The sequence below is a fragment of the Lepidochelys kempii genome, chromosome 1, assembly GCF_965140285.1.
Source record: "Lepidochelys kempii isolate rLepKem1 chromosome 1, rLepKem1.hap1, whole genome shotgun sequence".
Taxonomy (NCBI): domain Eukaryota; kingdom Metazoa; phylum Chordata; order Testudines; family Cheloniidae; genus Lepidochelys; species Lepidochelys kempii.
The window spans coordinates 159554315-159573285 of record NC_136380.1 but is presented as its reverse complement, the minus strand read 5'-3'; the positions used below and the strand labels follow the sequence as shown (position 1 = coordinate 159573285).

Sequence of the window (18971 nt, the reverse complement as noted above, 5' to 3'; positions counted from 1 at the left end):
CATTGTTGTAACCACTGTCATAAATTTGCAATAAATTTTGTACAAGGTTGTCAAGTGAGGTGTTTGTGGAAAGGTTATGACTCGCTGACTATAATTCTGCTATTTGTATGCATGTATCATTTTTGTATTTGAAGCTATTGAGTATTGGCTCTATATCTGGATTTCAAATGTTTGCTCCTGGGGTAACGCCACAAGGTAGCTAGCCAGCACATCTTGGAGGGACTATTAAAATTGAGTGGCCAATCAAAAGAACATTTAACTGACAATGGACCATGGGAGACTTACACTTATCTACACTTAATGGAATTTCCTGGTGTGACTAGTCGAAATGCATGGACACGTTACTTGCCCATGTGACTCCAAACTCCATCTTGTTGCTGTAATTTTCCACAGTGAGAACACTGGAATTCCCTCCACATGGCAGAAGCTATAAAAAGCCCATTTTGCCTCTATCCTGTTCAATCCTCTGGACTATGAACTTATACTAATGGGAGCATTCTAACCAAGGCACTGAGGACCTTCCAATGATTTGGAAGCAACCAAAGACTTATCAAGCCAGCAGTTTATGCCATCACTGCTACAAGCCTGAACCAAGAACTTTGCAATTGTTGTATGTATTTGATTCCTCTAACCAATTTTAACTCTCACCTTTCTTTCTTTCTTTTTTATGAATAAAACTTTAGATTTTAGATACTAAAGGATTGGCATCAGTGTGATTTTTGGGTAAGATCTAAGTTGTATATTGACCTGGGTGTGTGGCTGGTCCTTTGAGATCAGAAGAACCCTTTCTTTGATGAGACTGGCTGTAAAGAACCACTCATCTCTGAATCCAGTGTTTTTGGTGGTGACAAAAGAACTGGAATGCCCAAGGAAACTATTTTTATGACTTCTTGTTAGCCAGTGTGGTGAAACAGAAGTTTACTTTTGTTGCTGGTTTGATACACCCCAAGACTGGTGGCTAATCCCCTATAGGATTTGCCCTATTTCTCAGCAGTTCATCCTGAATTTGGCATCCTCAGTTGTGACCCACTGAGGCACAGTTATACCTAGATATCACATTACTAAAATAGTTGTACAAAAGCTTGTCCTAGACCAACTGTTGCTAAACAGTTTGTGGGATCTCAGAGAATTCAGATGAATAAGAGGTTGCTGCTGAGTCAAGGACACTTATCAAATGTAAATATATTTGAAGTTAAAGGAAAGGACAACAGCGATACTGGTTATGGCAAATAATTAAGCTTTTAGATATTAAAATAAGTTGCATTCAGAAAAGAGATCGATAACAAGAGTTTACTGCTCTAATTTACCACCCTCTGGAAGATGACACACTTACGTTGGGAAATGGAAAAACTCAAGACATTTTAGCTTTGAATAAAAAATTTCTATCAACACAAACACATCCTTACCAAAATACCAGATAAGCATAGCTGCAATTATGGAAACCGATAGTATTATTGCAACGGATAAAACGATGCATAGAGTTTTCTTAACTTCTGCAATTAAAAAGGGAGAAAAAGAAGAGTTAGGTTTGCAAACAAATTATTTTACTAGGCTAGCCTCCATCCCTATCTCCCTGCAAGTAAATTAGGGCTTGTCTTCACTAGCACTTTACAGTGCTGCAACTTTCTCGCTCAGGGGTATGAAAACACACACCCCTGAGCGCTGCAAGTTGCAGCGCTGTGGACAGTGCACCAGCCCTGGGAGCTATTCCCCAGTGGAGATGGGTTTTTTATAGCGCTGGGAGAGCTCTCTCTCAGTGCTATGCCACGACTACACAGCCACGTTAAAGTGCTGCCATGACCAGCGCTTTAACGTTGCTAGTGAAGACGTGCCCTTAGATGGACAGCTTTCAATCACTAGTAAGCAGGCGTGAATCTGCAATTCAGATGTTAGAGTCTCTCCATCTCATCATCACTTCAAAGAACCACTCAACTCCTCACACTTTTTTACAAAAAAGTATAATAGTAATTGACTTGTTCAGCTACCTAGCACCCTGAGGGACAAAGAGGTGCTCCTGGGATAGTCCCTCAACATAAGAGCTTGAAAGGAAACAAGTTTTGATCGGTCTACATAAAAAGAACTCCAGACAAATCTTACTTGACGTGCACAGTTTTGCTGATGGCGGCTTTGGCTGTACTACTGGGGGAGCTGACTGATGAGCAGGAACTCTTGGGACATAATGTGGCACCGATGGAGGATAATATGGTGGATACACGTTAGCATCCACAGGCTGTCTGGAAATATAGAAGTTTTCTGGCTGATAACCATGATTTTCATAGTAAGGTGGTAGCCCCTAAATAGCAAAATTGAGGTGAAGGTGGGAAAAAACATTAATATTGCAAAGTTAGAACAATATAATCATTTCTAAAAAACATCGTCACTTATGTAAATACAGTAAAAGCCCACCAATTCTCATTGCACTCATTCAGAAATTCATTACACTCACACACACACAAAAATAGATATACAAAGTCTCCTGAGAAGTGGAGTGAGAGACTTAGAGACACATTCAACTGACGGATTAATTTAAAGAAAAAAAAAAAAACAGCAAAAAAAACCCCACCAAAACTAGTTTTCAATAGATCACATCACCTTCTAAATATGTTTTAGATTTTAAATTTCTTTAGAAAGAAAAAAAAATGTTGCTTCCTTAAGAATCTCTTCTGCACACTTAGTTTCTCTTTTATTGAAAAAACAGTGAAAAATAAAAGAAAAAAGAACAAACAAACAAACTGGAAAAATTGCATATTTTTTTCTGATAACTTATTTCAGCTGTAATAATTTAGGGGGTAGTTACTACGTTCGGTGCAAATTTTTCAGCAATAAATTTGATTTTCCAGTTGACAGCATAGCTTCAATGCTAATTAGCGGAGTGCTGTAGTGAGATCTGATAAGACTTCATTACTTTTACCAAATACACTATAGAACAAATTAGTTGATGGCAGAGTGCTAGATTCATATACTACATCCATCACTGTGATATCAGAGACTTGAAGAATTAGTTCATTCATCCCCACAATACCCTGTGATACAGGCAAGTATTTTCCCCATTTTATAGAATAGGAAACTAAAGTCAAGAAACTTCTTAAAAAAATAAAATCATGCATACCTATGTCCACTTTTAATGGACCTGACTATTAATTCATTACTCAATAGGCTGCTACCCACAGAAAACAAAATTGAATATTTAACTACTTACTGAGTTTACAGCCATCTCAGCTTTGTCAACAGTGCTGAGACAGCTCAAGTGTTTGAAAAACTTGGGATAACCTGTAAATATACAAAAACACATGCATTCATAGTGTTACAATTAGAGCGGGCTGAAAAAGTTGTGACAGCAGTTTTCAGTTGGAAAATGCCATTTCCAAACAGAATCAAAATGTTCTGCAGGAACATATGATTTCAAAATTCATACCTGGAAATTACTGAAATATGTATATAATTTATAAGAATGTTTTGATCTTCTCAAAACAATAAAGGTTAAAACTAAATTTTTCAGAATATTTCATTTGTTGGGGGTGGGGGGAAGAAATCAGAGATTAACTTTTTGTCCCACTTCGGGAATTTCAAAGTCTCAATCTCCTGCAGGACAGAAATACCATTTTTCAACCATCTCTAGTTAAGATGCAAACCAACAAGCACAGTGATGTTCTTAGTTATGACTTTCATTTCACTCTTAACTCATCCACTTATAACTAGAAATATATTGCCTAAATTAAAGGTAATTAGTTTCTCAACCCTCTAACATTAACTAAATATAACAGCATGAAATAAACCTAGCAGCATTACAGATTTAATACCCGAGTTTTCCTGTTAGGCTCTAGCTCTCAAATATGTAATAATATTGTTGAGAAGGGTAGGCAGTGATGGCTAATTAACAAGAGACAAAACTAAAAAAGCCATCCTCCTCCCCTACACTACAAAATTAACACTGGATGTAGGCTACATTATGGACTAAGAATAAAATGGCATGGAAAATTTCAAGTTCAGTTAGACCACCACACACACCCAGAAAAGAAAAGGGAAGAAGTTTGCTCTCTATTAAGCAGCCACACATTAAACATGAACTCCTGTTGGGTGCACTGAAGGAGAGGCAGAAAGGAATGTTCCTGTGCAAGTTTCAGCACAAAGTTCATCTTTACATTCAAGCTACATGCAAACAAACATGCTTTTATAAAACTCAACACACTGATGCAGCCTTTACTATTGTACAGCAGCAAGTGACAGCCAGCTGCATAAGTGCCCCACAGCCCAAGAAGGTTAACTGAACGCCATGCTCGCTCTCAGAACAAGAGTACTGATACTCTCAGGCTTTGTCTCCCCCTTAGACAGGCGCAAATTTTTGCTTCAGTGTACACTGCAGTCAAACACCAGCAGCAAGCCTGTGCTAGGCTCACAGGGCTATAAAATTGCCCTATATAGATGTTCAGGCTTAGGCTGGAGCCATGAATGGGGAGGAGAAGGAAGGATGGGATTGCACAGAGCCCTGGCACAGGGGACCGTGGTATAGGAAGATTGGTAATGGGGAGAATAGGGCTAAACTGCTGCTACCTCTTTGGTGGATTGCACCAGTGGCTTAAACAGTTAGAACATCCCAACACTCCACAGCAATTTAGAATAGGAAAGACGGGGGGTGGGGGTCAAGGGCAGGAACAGAACCGGTCAAAGCTACAGGAGAAATTTAGGTCAGCAGAATGCTATTAGTCTTATCTGGGCAGGACACTGGGGTTAACACCGTTTACTCTTACTTACAGGAAAGGCAACGAATCCAGTGAACACAAGTCGTCAGTACCTCTGTTTTATGTCTCATCCATTCTTACTCAGTTGTTCACATCATATAATGGTGGCATGCAGTTCTGCCCCACCTCAGTGGTTGAGTAACACTTCGCAGAAGGGGTTTTTCTATTCTCTGGAAAAGGTGATATGAAAACAGAATGGTAATCAACACAACCTCAGAAATACCCGTTGCTTTGTCAGCTTCTTAAATAAAAGACTTAGGCTACATCTACACTACAGATGCTACAGCGGCACAGCTATGAAGCTGCAGGTCTGCTGCCCTAGCACCATAGCGTAAACAATTGCTATAGCAACAGAAGGGGGGGGTGGGGGGGGAGGTTTCCATTGCTGTAGTTAATCCACCCCCGAGAGGTGGTAGCTAAGCTGGATCGATAGAAGAATTCTTCCATCAATCCAATGGCATTTAAACTGGGGCTTAGTTTGGCCTAACTACATCTCTCGAGGGTGTGAATTTTTCACGGCCCTGAGCAACATAGCGAGGTCAACTTAGGTTTTCGGTATAGACCAGGACTTAGGCCATGTTTGCACTACAGCAGTATAGCTATGCCATTGTAACCTGGTAGTATAAACATAGACTACAGCAATAGAAGATAAAAAGAAAAGGAGTACTTGTGGCACCTTAGAGACTAACCAATTTATTTGAGCATGAGCTTTCGTGAGCTACAGCTCACTTCATCGGATGCATACCGTGGAAACTGCAGCAGACATTATATACACACAGAGATCATGAAACAATACCTCCTCCCACCCCACTGTCCTGCTGGTAATAGCTTATCTAAAGTGATCATCAAGTTGGGCCATTTCCAGCACAAATCCAGGTTTTCTCACCCTCCACCCCACCCCACACACAAACTCACTATCCTGCTGGTAATAGCTCATCCAAAGTGACCACTCTCCCTACAATGGGCTATCACCAGCAGGAGAGAGAATTTGTGTGTGTGGGGGGGGGGGGGTGGAGGGTGAGAAAACCTGGATTTGTGCTGGAAATGGCCCACCTGATGATCACTTTAGATAAGCTATTACCAGCAGGACAGTGGGGTGGGAGGAGGTATTGTTTCATATTCTCTGTGTATATATAAAGTCTGCTGCAGTTTCCACGATATGCATCTGATGAAGTGAGCTGTAGCTCACGAAAGCTTATGCTCTAATAAATTGGTTAGTCTCTAAGGTGCCACAAGTACTCCTTTTCTTTTTGCGAATACAGACTAACACGGCTGTTACTCTGAAATCTCCCTACAATGTGCATGATAATCAAGGTGGGCCATTTCCAGCACAAATCCAGGCTCTCTCACCCCCCCCCCACTTTTTTCCCCGGGGACACACACACACACACACAAACTCACTCTCCTGCTGGCAATAGCTCATCCAAACTGACCACTCTCCAAGTTTAAATCCAAGTTTAACCAGAACATCGGGGGGGAGGGGGGGAGGAAAAAACAAGGGGAAATAGCCACTCCCAGTCTCTATTTAAGCCTAAATTAATAGTATCCAATTTGCAAATGAATTCCAATTCAGCAGTTTCTCGCTGGAGTCTGGATTTGAAGTTTTTTTGTTTTAAGATAGCAACCTTCATGTCTGTGATTGCGTGACCAGAGAGATTGAAGTGTTCTCCGACCACAACCTGAAGCAAATACTCACCAACAACCACATACTACACAACAGAACCACTAACCCAGGAACTTATCCTTGCAACAAACCCCGTTGCCAACTGTGCCCACATATCTATTCAGGGGACACCATCACAGGGCCTAATAACATCAGCCACACTATCAGAGGCTCATTCACCTGCACATCCACCAATGTGATATATGCCATCATGTGCCAGCAATGCCCCTCTGCCATTTACATTGGTCAAACTGGACAGTCTCTACGTAAAAGAATAAATGGACACAAATCAGATGTCAAGAATTATAACATTCATAAACCAGTCGGAGAACACTTCTGTCATAAATATAAAGGGAAGGGTAAACCCCTTTGAAATCCCTCCTGGCCAGGGGAAAGCTCCTCTCACCTGTAAAGGGTTAAGAAGCTAAAGGTAACCTCGCTGGCACCTGACCAAAATGACCAATGAGGAGACAAGATACTTTCAAAAGCTGGGAGGAGGGAGAGAAACAAAGGGTCTGTGTCTGTCTGTAGTCGTCTTGGCCCGGGACAGAACAGGAATGGAGTCTTAGAACTTTTAGTAAGTAATCTAGCTAGGTATGTGTTAGATTATGATTTCTTTAAATGGCTGAGAAAAGAATTGTGCTGAATAGAATAACTATTTCTGTCTGTGTATCTTTTTTGTAACTTAAGGTTTTGCCTAGAGGGGTTCTCTATGTTTTTGAATCTAATTACCCTGTAAGATATCTACCATCCTGATTTTACAGGGGGGATTTCTTTATTTCTATTTACTTCTATTTTTTATTAAAAGTCTTCTTGTAAAACACTGAATGCTTTTTCATTGTTTTCAGATCCAAGGGTTTGGGTCTGTGGTCACCTATGCAAATTGGTGAGGCTTTTTACCAAACCTTGTCCAGGAAGTGGGGTGCAAGGTTTTGGGAAGTATTTTGGGGGGAAGGACGCGTCCAAACAGCTCTTCCCCAGTAACCAGTATTAGTTTGGTGGTGGTAGCGGCCAGTCCAAGGATAACGGGGGTAATATTTTGTACCTTGGGGAAGTTTTGACCTAAGCTGGTAAAGATAAGCTTAGGAGGTTTTTCATGCAGGTCCCCACATCTGTACCCTAGAGTTCAGAGTGGGGGAGGAACCGTGACAACTTCAATCTCTCTGGTCACGCGATTACAGACATGAAGTGAGCTGTAGCTCACGAAAGCTCATGCTCAAATAAATTGGTTAGTCTCTAAGGTGCCACAAGTACTCCTTTTCTTTTTGCGAATACAGACTAACACGGCTGTTACTCTGAAACCAGCAATAGAAGATGTTTTTCCAACACAGTAGTAAACTTCATCTCCCTAAGCAATATTAGCTAGGCCAACAGAAGCATTCTTCTGTCAGCTTAGCTGCCCCTACAGCAAGAATTAGGTCAGCATAGTGCTCGGGGTGTGGATTTTTAACACCCCAAGTGCTGTAACTATGTCAACCCAAATTTGTAAGGTTGACCAGGCCAAATGCTGCCACTACAAAAAGCACCAGGCATTTTCACTCTCCATAGCGTAAGATACTGCTAGGAATTTTTAAAGTAAGTTTCTCATACCCACTTTATCCTTTGTTATTTCACGAACTATTTCCTCCTGTGTTTGCAGAAAGGGATGAAGTTATAGTGCCTCGTCAGTCACTGGCTTTTGCACCAGAATTACCAATACCAATTACCAGTTTGTGTTAGCTATTATAGGACAGGCCCAACAAAGAAAATAACAGAACACCACTAGCTGTCACCTTCAGCCCCCAACTAAAACCTCTCCAGTGCATCATCAAAGATCTACAGCCTATCCTGAAAAACGATCCCTCATTATCACAGATCTTGGGAGACAGACCAATCCTCACTTACAGACCTGAAGCAAATACTCTCCAGCAACCACATACCACACAACAAAAACACTAAACCAGGAGCTTATCCTTGCAACAAAGCCGGATGCCAACTCTGTCCCCATATCTGTTCAAGTGACACCCTCATAGGACCTAATCACATTAGCCGTGCCATCAAGGGCTCGTTCACCTGCACATCTACCAATGTGATATATACCATCATGTGCCAGCAATGCCCCTCTGCCATGTACATTGGCCAAACTGGACCATCTCTACGCAAAAGAGTAAATGGACACAAATCTGACATCAGGAATCATAACATTTAAAAACCAGTAGGAGAACACTTCAACCTCTCTGGCCACTCAGTACCAGATGTAAAGGTAGCAATTTTGCAACAGAAAAGCTTCAAAAACAGACTCCAATGAGAAACTGCTGAGCTTGAATTAATATGCAAATTAGATACCATTAACTTGGGTTTGAATAGAGACTGGATCATTACAAATATTGAATCTATTTCCCAATGTTAAGTATCCTCACACCCTCATCAACTGTCTAAATGGGCCATCTTGATTATCACTACAAAAGTTTTTTTCCCCTGCTGATGATAGCTCATCTTATTACCCTCTTACTCCACCTTTTCATGTTCTCTGTGTTCACACACACACATATATCTTCTTACTATATGTACTATATCTTATATATCTTTTATTATATGTTCCTTTCTATGCATCCAATGATGTGGGCTGTAGCCCACGAAAGCTTATGCTCAAATAAATTTGTTAGTCTCTAAGGTGCCACAAGTACTCCTGTTCCAATAATCATTGAAGTTAACAGAAAAACTCCCACTGACTTTATGGAAGTTGGAGTGGTCACCTTACCAGGTGCCCTCTTAGAACTCTTTTCCTCTGCCCTACACCCACGCTCAGGAACAGTGCCCTGGAATATCTGATGACCTCGAAATGCTGCACCATTAGCTGATAACTGGTTTACAGGGAAGAATGAAGCCCTTTGGGAGACCACCAGCAACACTTCCTGAAGCACTCTAGGTTTATCTTCAAGACCGGCCATCCAAGGTAAAATACTGGACATTCCTTAGCTTGGGCTGTCCAAAGATGGTTTTACCTGCATATTGGGCACATTTATAGTTTTCTGCCTATCAAAATTTCCATTAAAGCGATAGATCAAATTAATTATGATATTGTAACTATATGGTCAGTCCAAAATCTGTTTTTGTTCAGTTTGGAAGATGTTTTGTCAGCTTGCAGGCCTGCCAGTTCATAGTGTAAATAAAACCAGTAAGAGAATATTTCAAAGCATGAATCAGAAATGTTTGTGTAAATAAAAATTGCTATGACTGAACCAGAAACTTTCCAAAAGCCTTATGCAAAAGTACAGGGTTTATTTTCAGTGCATATACAAGATATAGCTTATTAAAAAGGTGGGAGGGGGAAGGCCGCATAACTGTTCCTTGCTATTAGAAACAGCTAGATCCTTTAATAGAGACTATTAAAATAACAACCTATGAAAGTGTAGGTTGTTATTGGGTAGTTCCTTGCCTATGCAAAGAGTTGATCATGACACACAATTCAGAACTTTTTACTCAGATGACCTCACAACCGTCAGAAACAAAACTGTGAATCACAATAATAAAAATGTTTGAATAACCAACATACTAGAAGTCACCAGAAAGAATTTTGAAAGCATGGGGTTTTTTTAAATATTTTCACTGGCACCTCTCTTACCTCCTTCTCCCACAGTTTCTCCCCCAGGCACTTCCTCCAGAGTAGAAGAATGTCACATACGTGCAATTGTGCTTGTTATCATAGGATTGCCAGGCAGAGGATGCTGCAAAGCTTATTTTAGAGCAGTAGATAAATTTTCCACAACTAATTGGGCATTAGACATATCCCTATTATATCTTATATGTTAAATCTGAGCCATCAGCCTTCCCAGCATCCCTTTAGTCACGGCTATAACTTGCTACCCTAGGTAGCTGGCAAAACACTGTGCAATAACAAAGGTGGAATTTTAGCCCTGAACACCCAGCATAGACACTGACAATATCCACCAATCACAGACCCGGAGAAAGGGACGCTCAAGTCCTGTTGCATTTGCATTTTTACAGTACAGTTACTAATATGGCATTTTTAATGGTTCTAATGTTTAACACATAAAATGCAGTGCCTCAATAATGTTCTTAAGGAATTGGGGAAAATTCCTCAAAAAGATTCTAGCCATCTGATTTCACCCTATGGGAAGCCTGAAGCTACTCAGTGTCAAAGCTACCAATATCTTAATTTAGTTTTACAATAAATTTTGCACCTCAAAAAATACAGTAAACAAAATCAGCCATTTCCTCCCAGTCTCCTCATTTGAAATTGAGACAAATATTTAAGGAACGAGGACATCAAATCCCTGTTTGTTTGTTCTAATCAGTCACGACTGAAACATATATCTGTAGCTAAAACTAAAAGTAGAACAAAAGACAGGTCATTGTTCAAATATTTAAAGTAATTGATCACTGTTAGTTTGCTCCTAAATTTAGTAGCTTTTTCATATTTGAAATCACTGTGTGGTATTTGAAAGCTTATTGCACACTGTAAGAAAGACCTCTCACACCATAATGTCTCCAAATGTCCCACTAGTTAGGAGCCTTTACTCTATTACTAAAACAAGTAAACAATTTCTAGAGGAAGGAATTGGGGATCAGGAAATCCTGATTTTTAATCTCAGCTCTGCTAATGACTTCCTCAAAGCTTGACAGTAAGAAATATCTTTCTGTCTCCGGTTCCCCATCTGGAAAACGGCAATAATGCTTACAAGCCATACACAGTGTTCTGAATTACTTTATAGTTGTACAGAGCTTTGGAAACAAAAAGTCCTATTATTAATTACATTAGTTTCCTCAGACTCTAATCAGCTATGGCTACACTAGACTAGAGAGTTTACAGCAGCGCAGCTGTAAGCTCTTTATGTAGCCGCTCTAAGCTGACATAGCTATCACCACTCGTGGAGGCTGGCGTATGTTGGTGTGGGAAGCTCTCCCACCAGTACATAGCGCTGTCCACACCAGCACTTAGGTCGGTGTGACTTATGTCGCTCAGGAAGGTGGCTTTTTCACACCACTGGGCGACAAACTATACCGACATAAGTGGTAGTGTAGACATAACCTAAAAGGAAAGACAGCACTAGTTTTGACAGCAACACAACATGTATGGAAACCAGTACTATGCTAGTACTTTCAGAAGCCTAATTTAAGCAAACTCACTCACCTTAGTCTAGACATCTCCAGCTTCATGATGACAGCATATGTCCTCCACCTTTGTACTCACTATACGTTTTTAGCAATCTTATTAGCTGTTTGCCCAGTTTCTGAGATACGAATCAGCAGTAAATAAATCAGACCAGTTATTTATAGGTCAAGCTACGTCAGAGCAAACACTTTGATGAGGAAGGATAAAAGACAAGGAAGAAAGTAAAACACAAACACACTAAACTGTAAATGATGCAAAATCATGGTCCTGATCAATAGTCATGGCTAAACAAAATACACAATAAAAAACACATTACGTTACAGGTAGAAAAACTCCCAAGTTACCAAAGAATGGTTACTTAGGCTATATCTACATTAGAGATCTTACAGTGGCAAAGCTGTACCAATGCAGCAGTGCCACTGTAAGATCTCTTGTGTAGCCACTCTATGCAAATGGAAGAGAGTTCTCCTGTCAGCACAATTAAACGACTGCTGACGAGCGAGCGGCGGTAGCTACATCAGCTGGAGAAACTCTCCTGCTGTGCACACTGCCACTTATGCCAGTGTAATTTATGTTGCTCCGGGGGGTGGAATATTCACACCCTTGGGCAACATAAGTTTTACCAACATAACTGGTAGTGTAGACATGGCCTTAGAAAGGTACACTTGCAGTATATTAAAACCTCCACACTATTATTTGTAATTCAGTAACTCCAATAGACCCAGGTGAGATCCTGACCCCGTTGTGCTAGACACTACATATACATAGGAGAGTCCCTGCCCCAAAAAGTTAAAATTTAAATACACAAGACAGACAAAGCATGGGAGAAAGAATATAATTCCCATTTTGCAGATGGAGAACTGGAGCATAGAAAGATTAAAGAGGCTTGCCCAAATTCACACAGTAAGCAATAGTACAATTCCATTGCAAAATTTTGTCTTTAAAAATGATACACTATACTTTATAGCCCTTTTGTTATGAGTACCGCAAATCCTCCCCCACCTTTTATCAGTTACCATCATTGTACATTGGCCAAACCAGACAGTCTCTACACAAAAGTATAAATGGACACAAATCTGACATCTGGAATCATAACATTCAAAAACCAGTAGGAAAACACTTCAACCTCTCTGGCCACTCAGTAACAGATTTAAAGGTGGCAATTTTGCAACAGAAAAGCTTCAAAAACAGACTCCAATGAGAAACTGCTGAGCTTGAATTAATATGCAAATTAGATACCATTAACTTGGGTGTGAATAGAGACTGGGAGTGGCTGGGTCATTACAAATATTGAATCTATTTCCCCATGTTAAGTATCCTCACACCTTCTTGTCAACTGTCTAAATGGGCCATTTTGATTATCACTACAAAAGTTTTTCTCTCCAGCTGATAATAGCTCATCTTAATTAATTAACCTCTTACTCCACCTTTTCATGTTCTCTGTATATATAAAAACTTCTTACTATATGTTCCATTCTATGCATCCAGTGAAGTGGGCTGTAGCCCACGAAAGCTTATGCTCAAATAAATTTGTTAGTCTCTAAGGTCCCACAAGTACTCCTGTTCTTTTTGCGGATACAGACTAACACGGCTGCTACTCTGAAACCCATCATTCAATTGGGACCCCCAACAAGTTTTCAACAGTGTATATGTAAACAAGATTACTGAAGAATTTTAGCTGAGTGGAAAAGGAGAAAACAACAGGGAAAGGAATTGTTTTACAGGTTCACTTTGTGTGATCTTTTCACACATCCCCCAATCCTTCAGTCCTTATTGCATAGGCAAGATACATGGAGCAAGGCCAATATCCCTACTTAAGAAGCAATAGCATTTTGCATTAGTCAAATTAATAATGTCATGATTTACACACAAGTGTAATAAAATTGTTGAAATATTCCAATTCTGATTACTTTTAAAAGAAAGGGTCTAATTGGATCATCTGTGCTCTTTTGAGCTCCTGCACTATATGTTCATCAAAATATTGACATCTTTCATTTTATCAGGGAAGTATTAAGAAATGCTTCTGTTACAGTGCCTGAACGCATTCTGAAATAAATCTTTCCTAAACCCCCTCTTCAGGCCTTCAAACAACCCCTCAACCTCTCCAGGCTCATAATCAGAAGCAAACTCTTCACAAGCAGGGCACACCAACTCAAAGCAGTACCAGACCCTACCAGAAAAAGAGATGCAAAACCTGCAGACATATCTCCACTGCTACAATGGTCAATACCCCCTCCTATACCACACCTTTCAAGATCCAGGGGTCAGATACCTGTCTATCTCAACATGTTGTGTACCTCATCCAGTGCACTAAATGCCCCAACAGCAACTATGTGGGTGAAACAAAACCACCACTATGCTCTCAGAAAAAATAAAAACTATATAAGACAAAATCACCACATCATCTGCAACTGAACACTTTTCACAAAGCGATCTATCTATATCTGACCTATCAGTCCTCATTCGAAAAGGAAATCTGCACAACACTTTCAAAAGACGAGCCTGGGAGGTTAAATTAATAACTTTGCTAGACACTAAAAATCATGGACTGGACACCGGATTTATGTCTTATTACAACAATTTGAAACCCACTAACAACCCTCCCCTCAAATGCTTTCCCCTCCCCTTTCCTCCCTGTGACTGGCAGGGTGTTAATGGGCCACTTCATCTTAAATGGAAAAAGAAAAGGAGTACTTGTGGCACCTTAGAGACTAACCAATTTATTTGAGCATGAGCTTTCGTGAGTGAGCTGTAGCTCACGAAAGCTCATGCTCAAATAAATTGGTTAGTCTCTAAGGTGCCACAAGTACTCCTTTTCTTTTTGCGAATACAGACTAACACGGCTGTTCCTCTGAAACCTTTCATCTTAAATGGTCCCTTGAAATATGTGTTAACTATTTATGCTAAACAATCTGTTCCATCTCGTATTTAGCTGTGACCCTCTGAATTCATTTCCCAGCCCTGAAGAAGAGCTCTGTGTAAGCTGGAAAGCTTTTCTCTCTCACCATCAGAAGTTGGTCTGATAAAAGATATTACCTCACCCACCTAGTGTTTGGTAGGGAACAGGTACCTTATGAAATATGTTGATAAACACAAACCAAATTTGGGGAGGGGTAGGGGATTTTCTGTTCACAAAAATGTTCAAGATTGAAATTCTTTGTCCTAATTCAGTACAAAGAATTTCAGAGTCTCAACAACTTTTTCAGGATAGGAAAACTATTTCCCACCCAGCTCTAGTATCTGGACAGAAGACTCACACCACTGATAAAATGTAAATGCTTCTGTGTTCCTTGATTGTTTCAGACCAGAGTATTTTCTGGGACTGCATTAAACTGCTGAATTATTCTGCATATGGTACTTAAAATATGGTTTAAAGAAAAACAGAAATGGTTCTATTTATATTGCACATGTACATTACCAGAACTCTGCCCCCTTCATACTAAGTGCCACAGAGAGGAACTGGAGAGCCATAGGGCAGTAGCAAAGTCTAGTTAAACATCCAATTTAAGCAAAAAAGCAACCCACCACACACATCAGCCAGTGTTCATGCCAGAAGTACTTGTGTGCTAATTCTGGTAGGGAACAGAAACAATACCATGCAACTCAATTCAGGGCTTTGGAGCTGTGCTCCAGCTCCAGGCAAAAACCTGCAGCTCCGCTGCTCTGGAGCTGCTCCGTGCTCCAGCTCCAGGCTCCGCTCCAAAGCCCTGACTCAACTGGCCTTCCACTACAAGTGCAAACAAGGAATCCAGAAACGGGAAGTGGAAAAAAAAATCAAGAATATTTGAATACATTCAATAAATAAGTGATCAGTAATTTTCATTTACTAGTGCATATTATAGGACCAGAAAATAGACTAAATCAAAATAAATGTGCTCCTCTCTATTTATGATTAGTTATGCTGCCACAAGTGTCTAATTTATTTCCTTGATCCTGCAACTTGCACTGCATGTACAGACCCCTGCATCTATATGTCATCCATTGACTTTACTGGAACAGTGCATGGGAGTAGGGGCTCATCCACGAGCATCAGCTTGAAGGATTGGGACCTTAAAGATAGTGGGTGTCTCCAAAAAGTTACCTTGGCCAACACCCAACCTGCTATTTAAAGTTGGTGGGGGATTTCCTGGTAGCACTACTGTACTATATTTGAACTATATTAATAGTTTTTAAAATTATACTGACACTTTTGTCTTTCCTGGGTGTCAAATTAAAGGTTAAATTTCTCAGCCTGTGTTTACTTTAGTCAAGCCTTAATTTGTATTTCTCAGCTTTTATTTGTTTTAGCCCAGCCTAATTTGAATTTATTATGTTTTTCCTCCGTGTCCCACACACATTTGTATAACGGCAATGATTATAGCAAATTCCCTGTCTTCATCCATCTACCTCTACAGCATCATTTCTTTTGTGATGCTCATCTGAAGTAACAAACCACTGAAATCAAAATTCAAAGTTGCTCCCACCTCTGAGTTTCCCAATCTGTGCTGGTGTTTCCTCTGGGTCTTTTAGAATAGAAGCTTGCAAAGGAGGGACTGTAATTTAATGACAGGTTTCAGAGTAACAGCTGTGTTAGTCTGTATTCGCAAAAAGAAAAGGAGTACTTGTGGCACCTTAGAGACTAACCAATTTATCTGAGCATGAGCTTTTGTGAGCTACAGCTCACTTCATCGGAACTTCATCCGATGAAGTGAGCTGTAGCTCACAAAAGCTCATGCTCAGATAAATTGGTTAGTCTCTAAGGTGCCACAAGTACTCCTTTTCTTTTTGTAATTTAATGCTTTCTACAGAGCCAGTGACATTGTTAGCACTTAGTAAATAAGAGATATTAAAAACTGGATATTTAAAGGAATTAAGTCAGACTATACTTGTCTCTCTTTGGTCTACTGCTGAAAAACCCTGGGGTGAATCCAGGCCCTATTAAGGTCAATGAAAGTTTTGCTATTGACTTCAAAGGGGTCAAAAATTTCACCCCCAGAATCCTTTTTTAAATTGGGCTGGGGGGGAAGAAGAGATAGTTTGGGGTTGGGAAGAGTTACTTTATATGAATTTAGTTGAAAATGCATGAAATATGTACCCAGAAATGGGGTCTTTTGTAAGAATATATAAAAATATGTTGATATTGAATTATAAGAGTACAGGACTAGTAAAGAATTCTGAGCTAGTCTCACCTCTGACAGCCATTCAGTGTGACCTTGGACAAATTGCTCAATCTCTCAGTGCCTTAGTTCCCCTCCCCCACAAACTGTGAAAGGTGGATATTTACTCAGGAGGTATTAGGAGGTTTAATTTACTGTTTGCAGAGCACTAGTGGCCTTTTTTTCCAGGGATATCAAAGTACTCTATTATTCCATCTACAGTATTCACTCAGGCTTTCCCATTCCTCTTATCTACTGTGGGGCAGAGGATGGAAAAATGTATTTATCCAGGGTTGTGTATTATGCTCAACAACCACTGTGGTACCCAAGAGATGTGTGTGGTGGGCAAGGGCATACAGTGGTGGGTGTCTAAGCAATTTAGGCCCTAATGCTTCAATCCTTACTCATTTGAGTCACACTCGCTAGTAGCCCCACTGAAACCAATGAGCTACTCACATGCATAAAGACTATTTGCACAATTTCATAAATTAGATGTTCCTCTGAAATGATTACAATATAAGGAAGTGTCTTTTTTGCCTTTAAGACACCATATCTACCAATGACACTACTATTGTATACATTATATACAGTAATCAGGATGCACATTTAATATTTTGCACTACATAATGCTTTCCATCCAAGGACCTCAATGTGTTTTGCCAAGTAAAGGCTCACAACACCCCCGTAAGGAAAATGTCCATTATCCACATTTTACCAATGGGGAAACCAAGGCACAGAGCAGACACATGAATCCCCAGTAGCAGGTAGCAAGTTTGTTGCAAAATTCAAGAGGTCCTAGCACCCAGTTCTACATTCACATCAGATCTGTATTCCCCGAGAACATCAAGATGAGCCTAAAGCCGCCAAATTTCAAACAGCTAAGACAAGGCAGGTAACAACAATCTCATTTCCTTCTTGCTTACATGATCCTAGAAACAAAAGCCATCCCATCCTCGTCGAATGACACCTCTTTCTGAGACACCTGCCTGGCATGAAGGATGGGTTATTTATGAAGCACCAGCTGTCGTATAAGGGGGACCAGAGGGGGCATCAAAAGATCCCTTTGGAAAGGCAACATCTACTGTTCCACAAACTCCCAGGGGGAGCCAGGGCTCCTGAATGGTTACCTGCATATGGAAAGGGCTATTTTTCAGCAATACCTAACCACCCAGTAACTACACTCCGTGCCGATCGCCCGCCCCCACGATCACAGCCAAGGGACGAACCTGCTCCAGCCCCTACCGAGCGCAGCCGGCGTGTGATTCCAGGGCTGGGATCTCGGCGTTGGCACAAGCCGCCGGGGCCACCCGAGGCGCTGCCTTCGGCCCAGCCAAGAAGTTGAAAGCGAGTTTCCAAAGACAGCTGCCAAGGACACACACGAGTCGCCGCTGGCTGCAGGCGGGGTCAACGAGCCCCCCCCCCCCCACACACACACACACACACACACGCGCGCCACCGCAACCCCCTCACCGCCTGCCGCAGCGGGGAAGCCTCCCGCGTTGCTCTAACCCGCGGTGGGGCGGGATTCCCCTGGTCCCGGCAGAGCGGTGCCGCTGCCGGGCGAGCCGTGGAGTTTGCCCCGCTGACGCCGCTGCTGCTCCCCCTGCCCCGCGCCGGGAAAGTCACGGAGCGGCGGCGGCCGCGGGCGGGGAGGAGCCTGGCGGGGGGGAGAGGGAGCGGCTGGCAAAGGGGCAGGTGGCGGCGTGGTGCAAAGTCACTGCCCTCCCCTTCACCTTTCCCCTCCCCTCCCCGGGCGCTGGCGGGAGCCTGGTGGCCGCCGGAGCTCGCTGGGCCGCCCGGGCGGGCGGGATTCCAGGCTCGGCTGCCACAAAGCGCTCGGGGAGGGGGCGGGAGACAGGGCGTCCAGGGGCTGTAGCCTGCCAGGCGGCGGGCACCAGTCAGCTCTTCCCCGGGGCGTGAAAACCAGACAGTCGCTCCCTGGGGGCTGGCCCAGCCAGATCTCCCGCCAAGGGGGCCCGGGCTGCTGCCGTGGAGGGGGCGGGCGGGTGTTAAGGCCGGTGGTTCATAACGCGCCCCCCTTGCTGTGGGGTGGAAGGGGAGGGTCTTGAGGCGAGATCGTTCAAAGGGGGGTGGCGAGGCGAGGCGAGGCGTCTCGACGGCGGAAGCGAAATGCGGACTTGGTGCGATTGCAGAAACACACCTGGCGTTGTGGCTCCCTTCTCTGGGCTGTGCAGGTGTTTGCGTTTCGGCTTAGCCCAGCTCCTGTTACAGCCCCACTGCACCGGTGATTTAAATCCCTGCGGACTGGTGCAGGGTGTAGCCCTCTGCAGGCGAGTGGGAGCTCAGGGGTTCCTCCC

The 18971-nt window shown here is 42.1% G+C and overlaps 1 protein-coding gene across 6 annotated transcripts in view; it reads right to left on the bottom strand.

The window, feature by feature from the left end:
• The window catches only part of TMPRSS2 (transmembrane serine protease 2), a 54950-nt gene extending 36040 nt beyond the window's left edge, over window positions 1-18910 (bottom strand). For 2 of the 6 annotated variants that reach the window (XM_073360128.2, XM_073360197.2), the window contains exons 1-5: window positions 18124-18599; window positions 4753-4909; window positions 3200-3270; window positions 2098-2293; window positions 1407-1493 (exon numbers count right to left, since the gene is read on the bottom strand). In XM_073360128.2, the coding sequence (XP_073216229.1) occupies window positions 1407-1493; window positions 2098-2293; window positions 3200-3270; window positions 4753-4810 (412 nt within the window). In that variant the 5' untranslated portion in view covers window positions 4811-4909; window positions 18124-18599. Of the gene's footprint in view, window positions 1-1406; window positions 1494-2097; window positions 2294-3199; window positions 3271-4752; window positions 4910-11536; window positions 11647-18123; window positions 18607-18814 lie in introns of those variants that run through there. The other 4 variants (XM_073360158.1, XM_073360178.2, XM_073360187.2 and 1 more) reach the window with 4 other exon arrangements.
• Window positions 18911-18971: the final 61 nt, after the last annotated feature.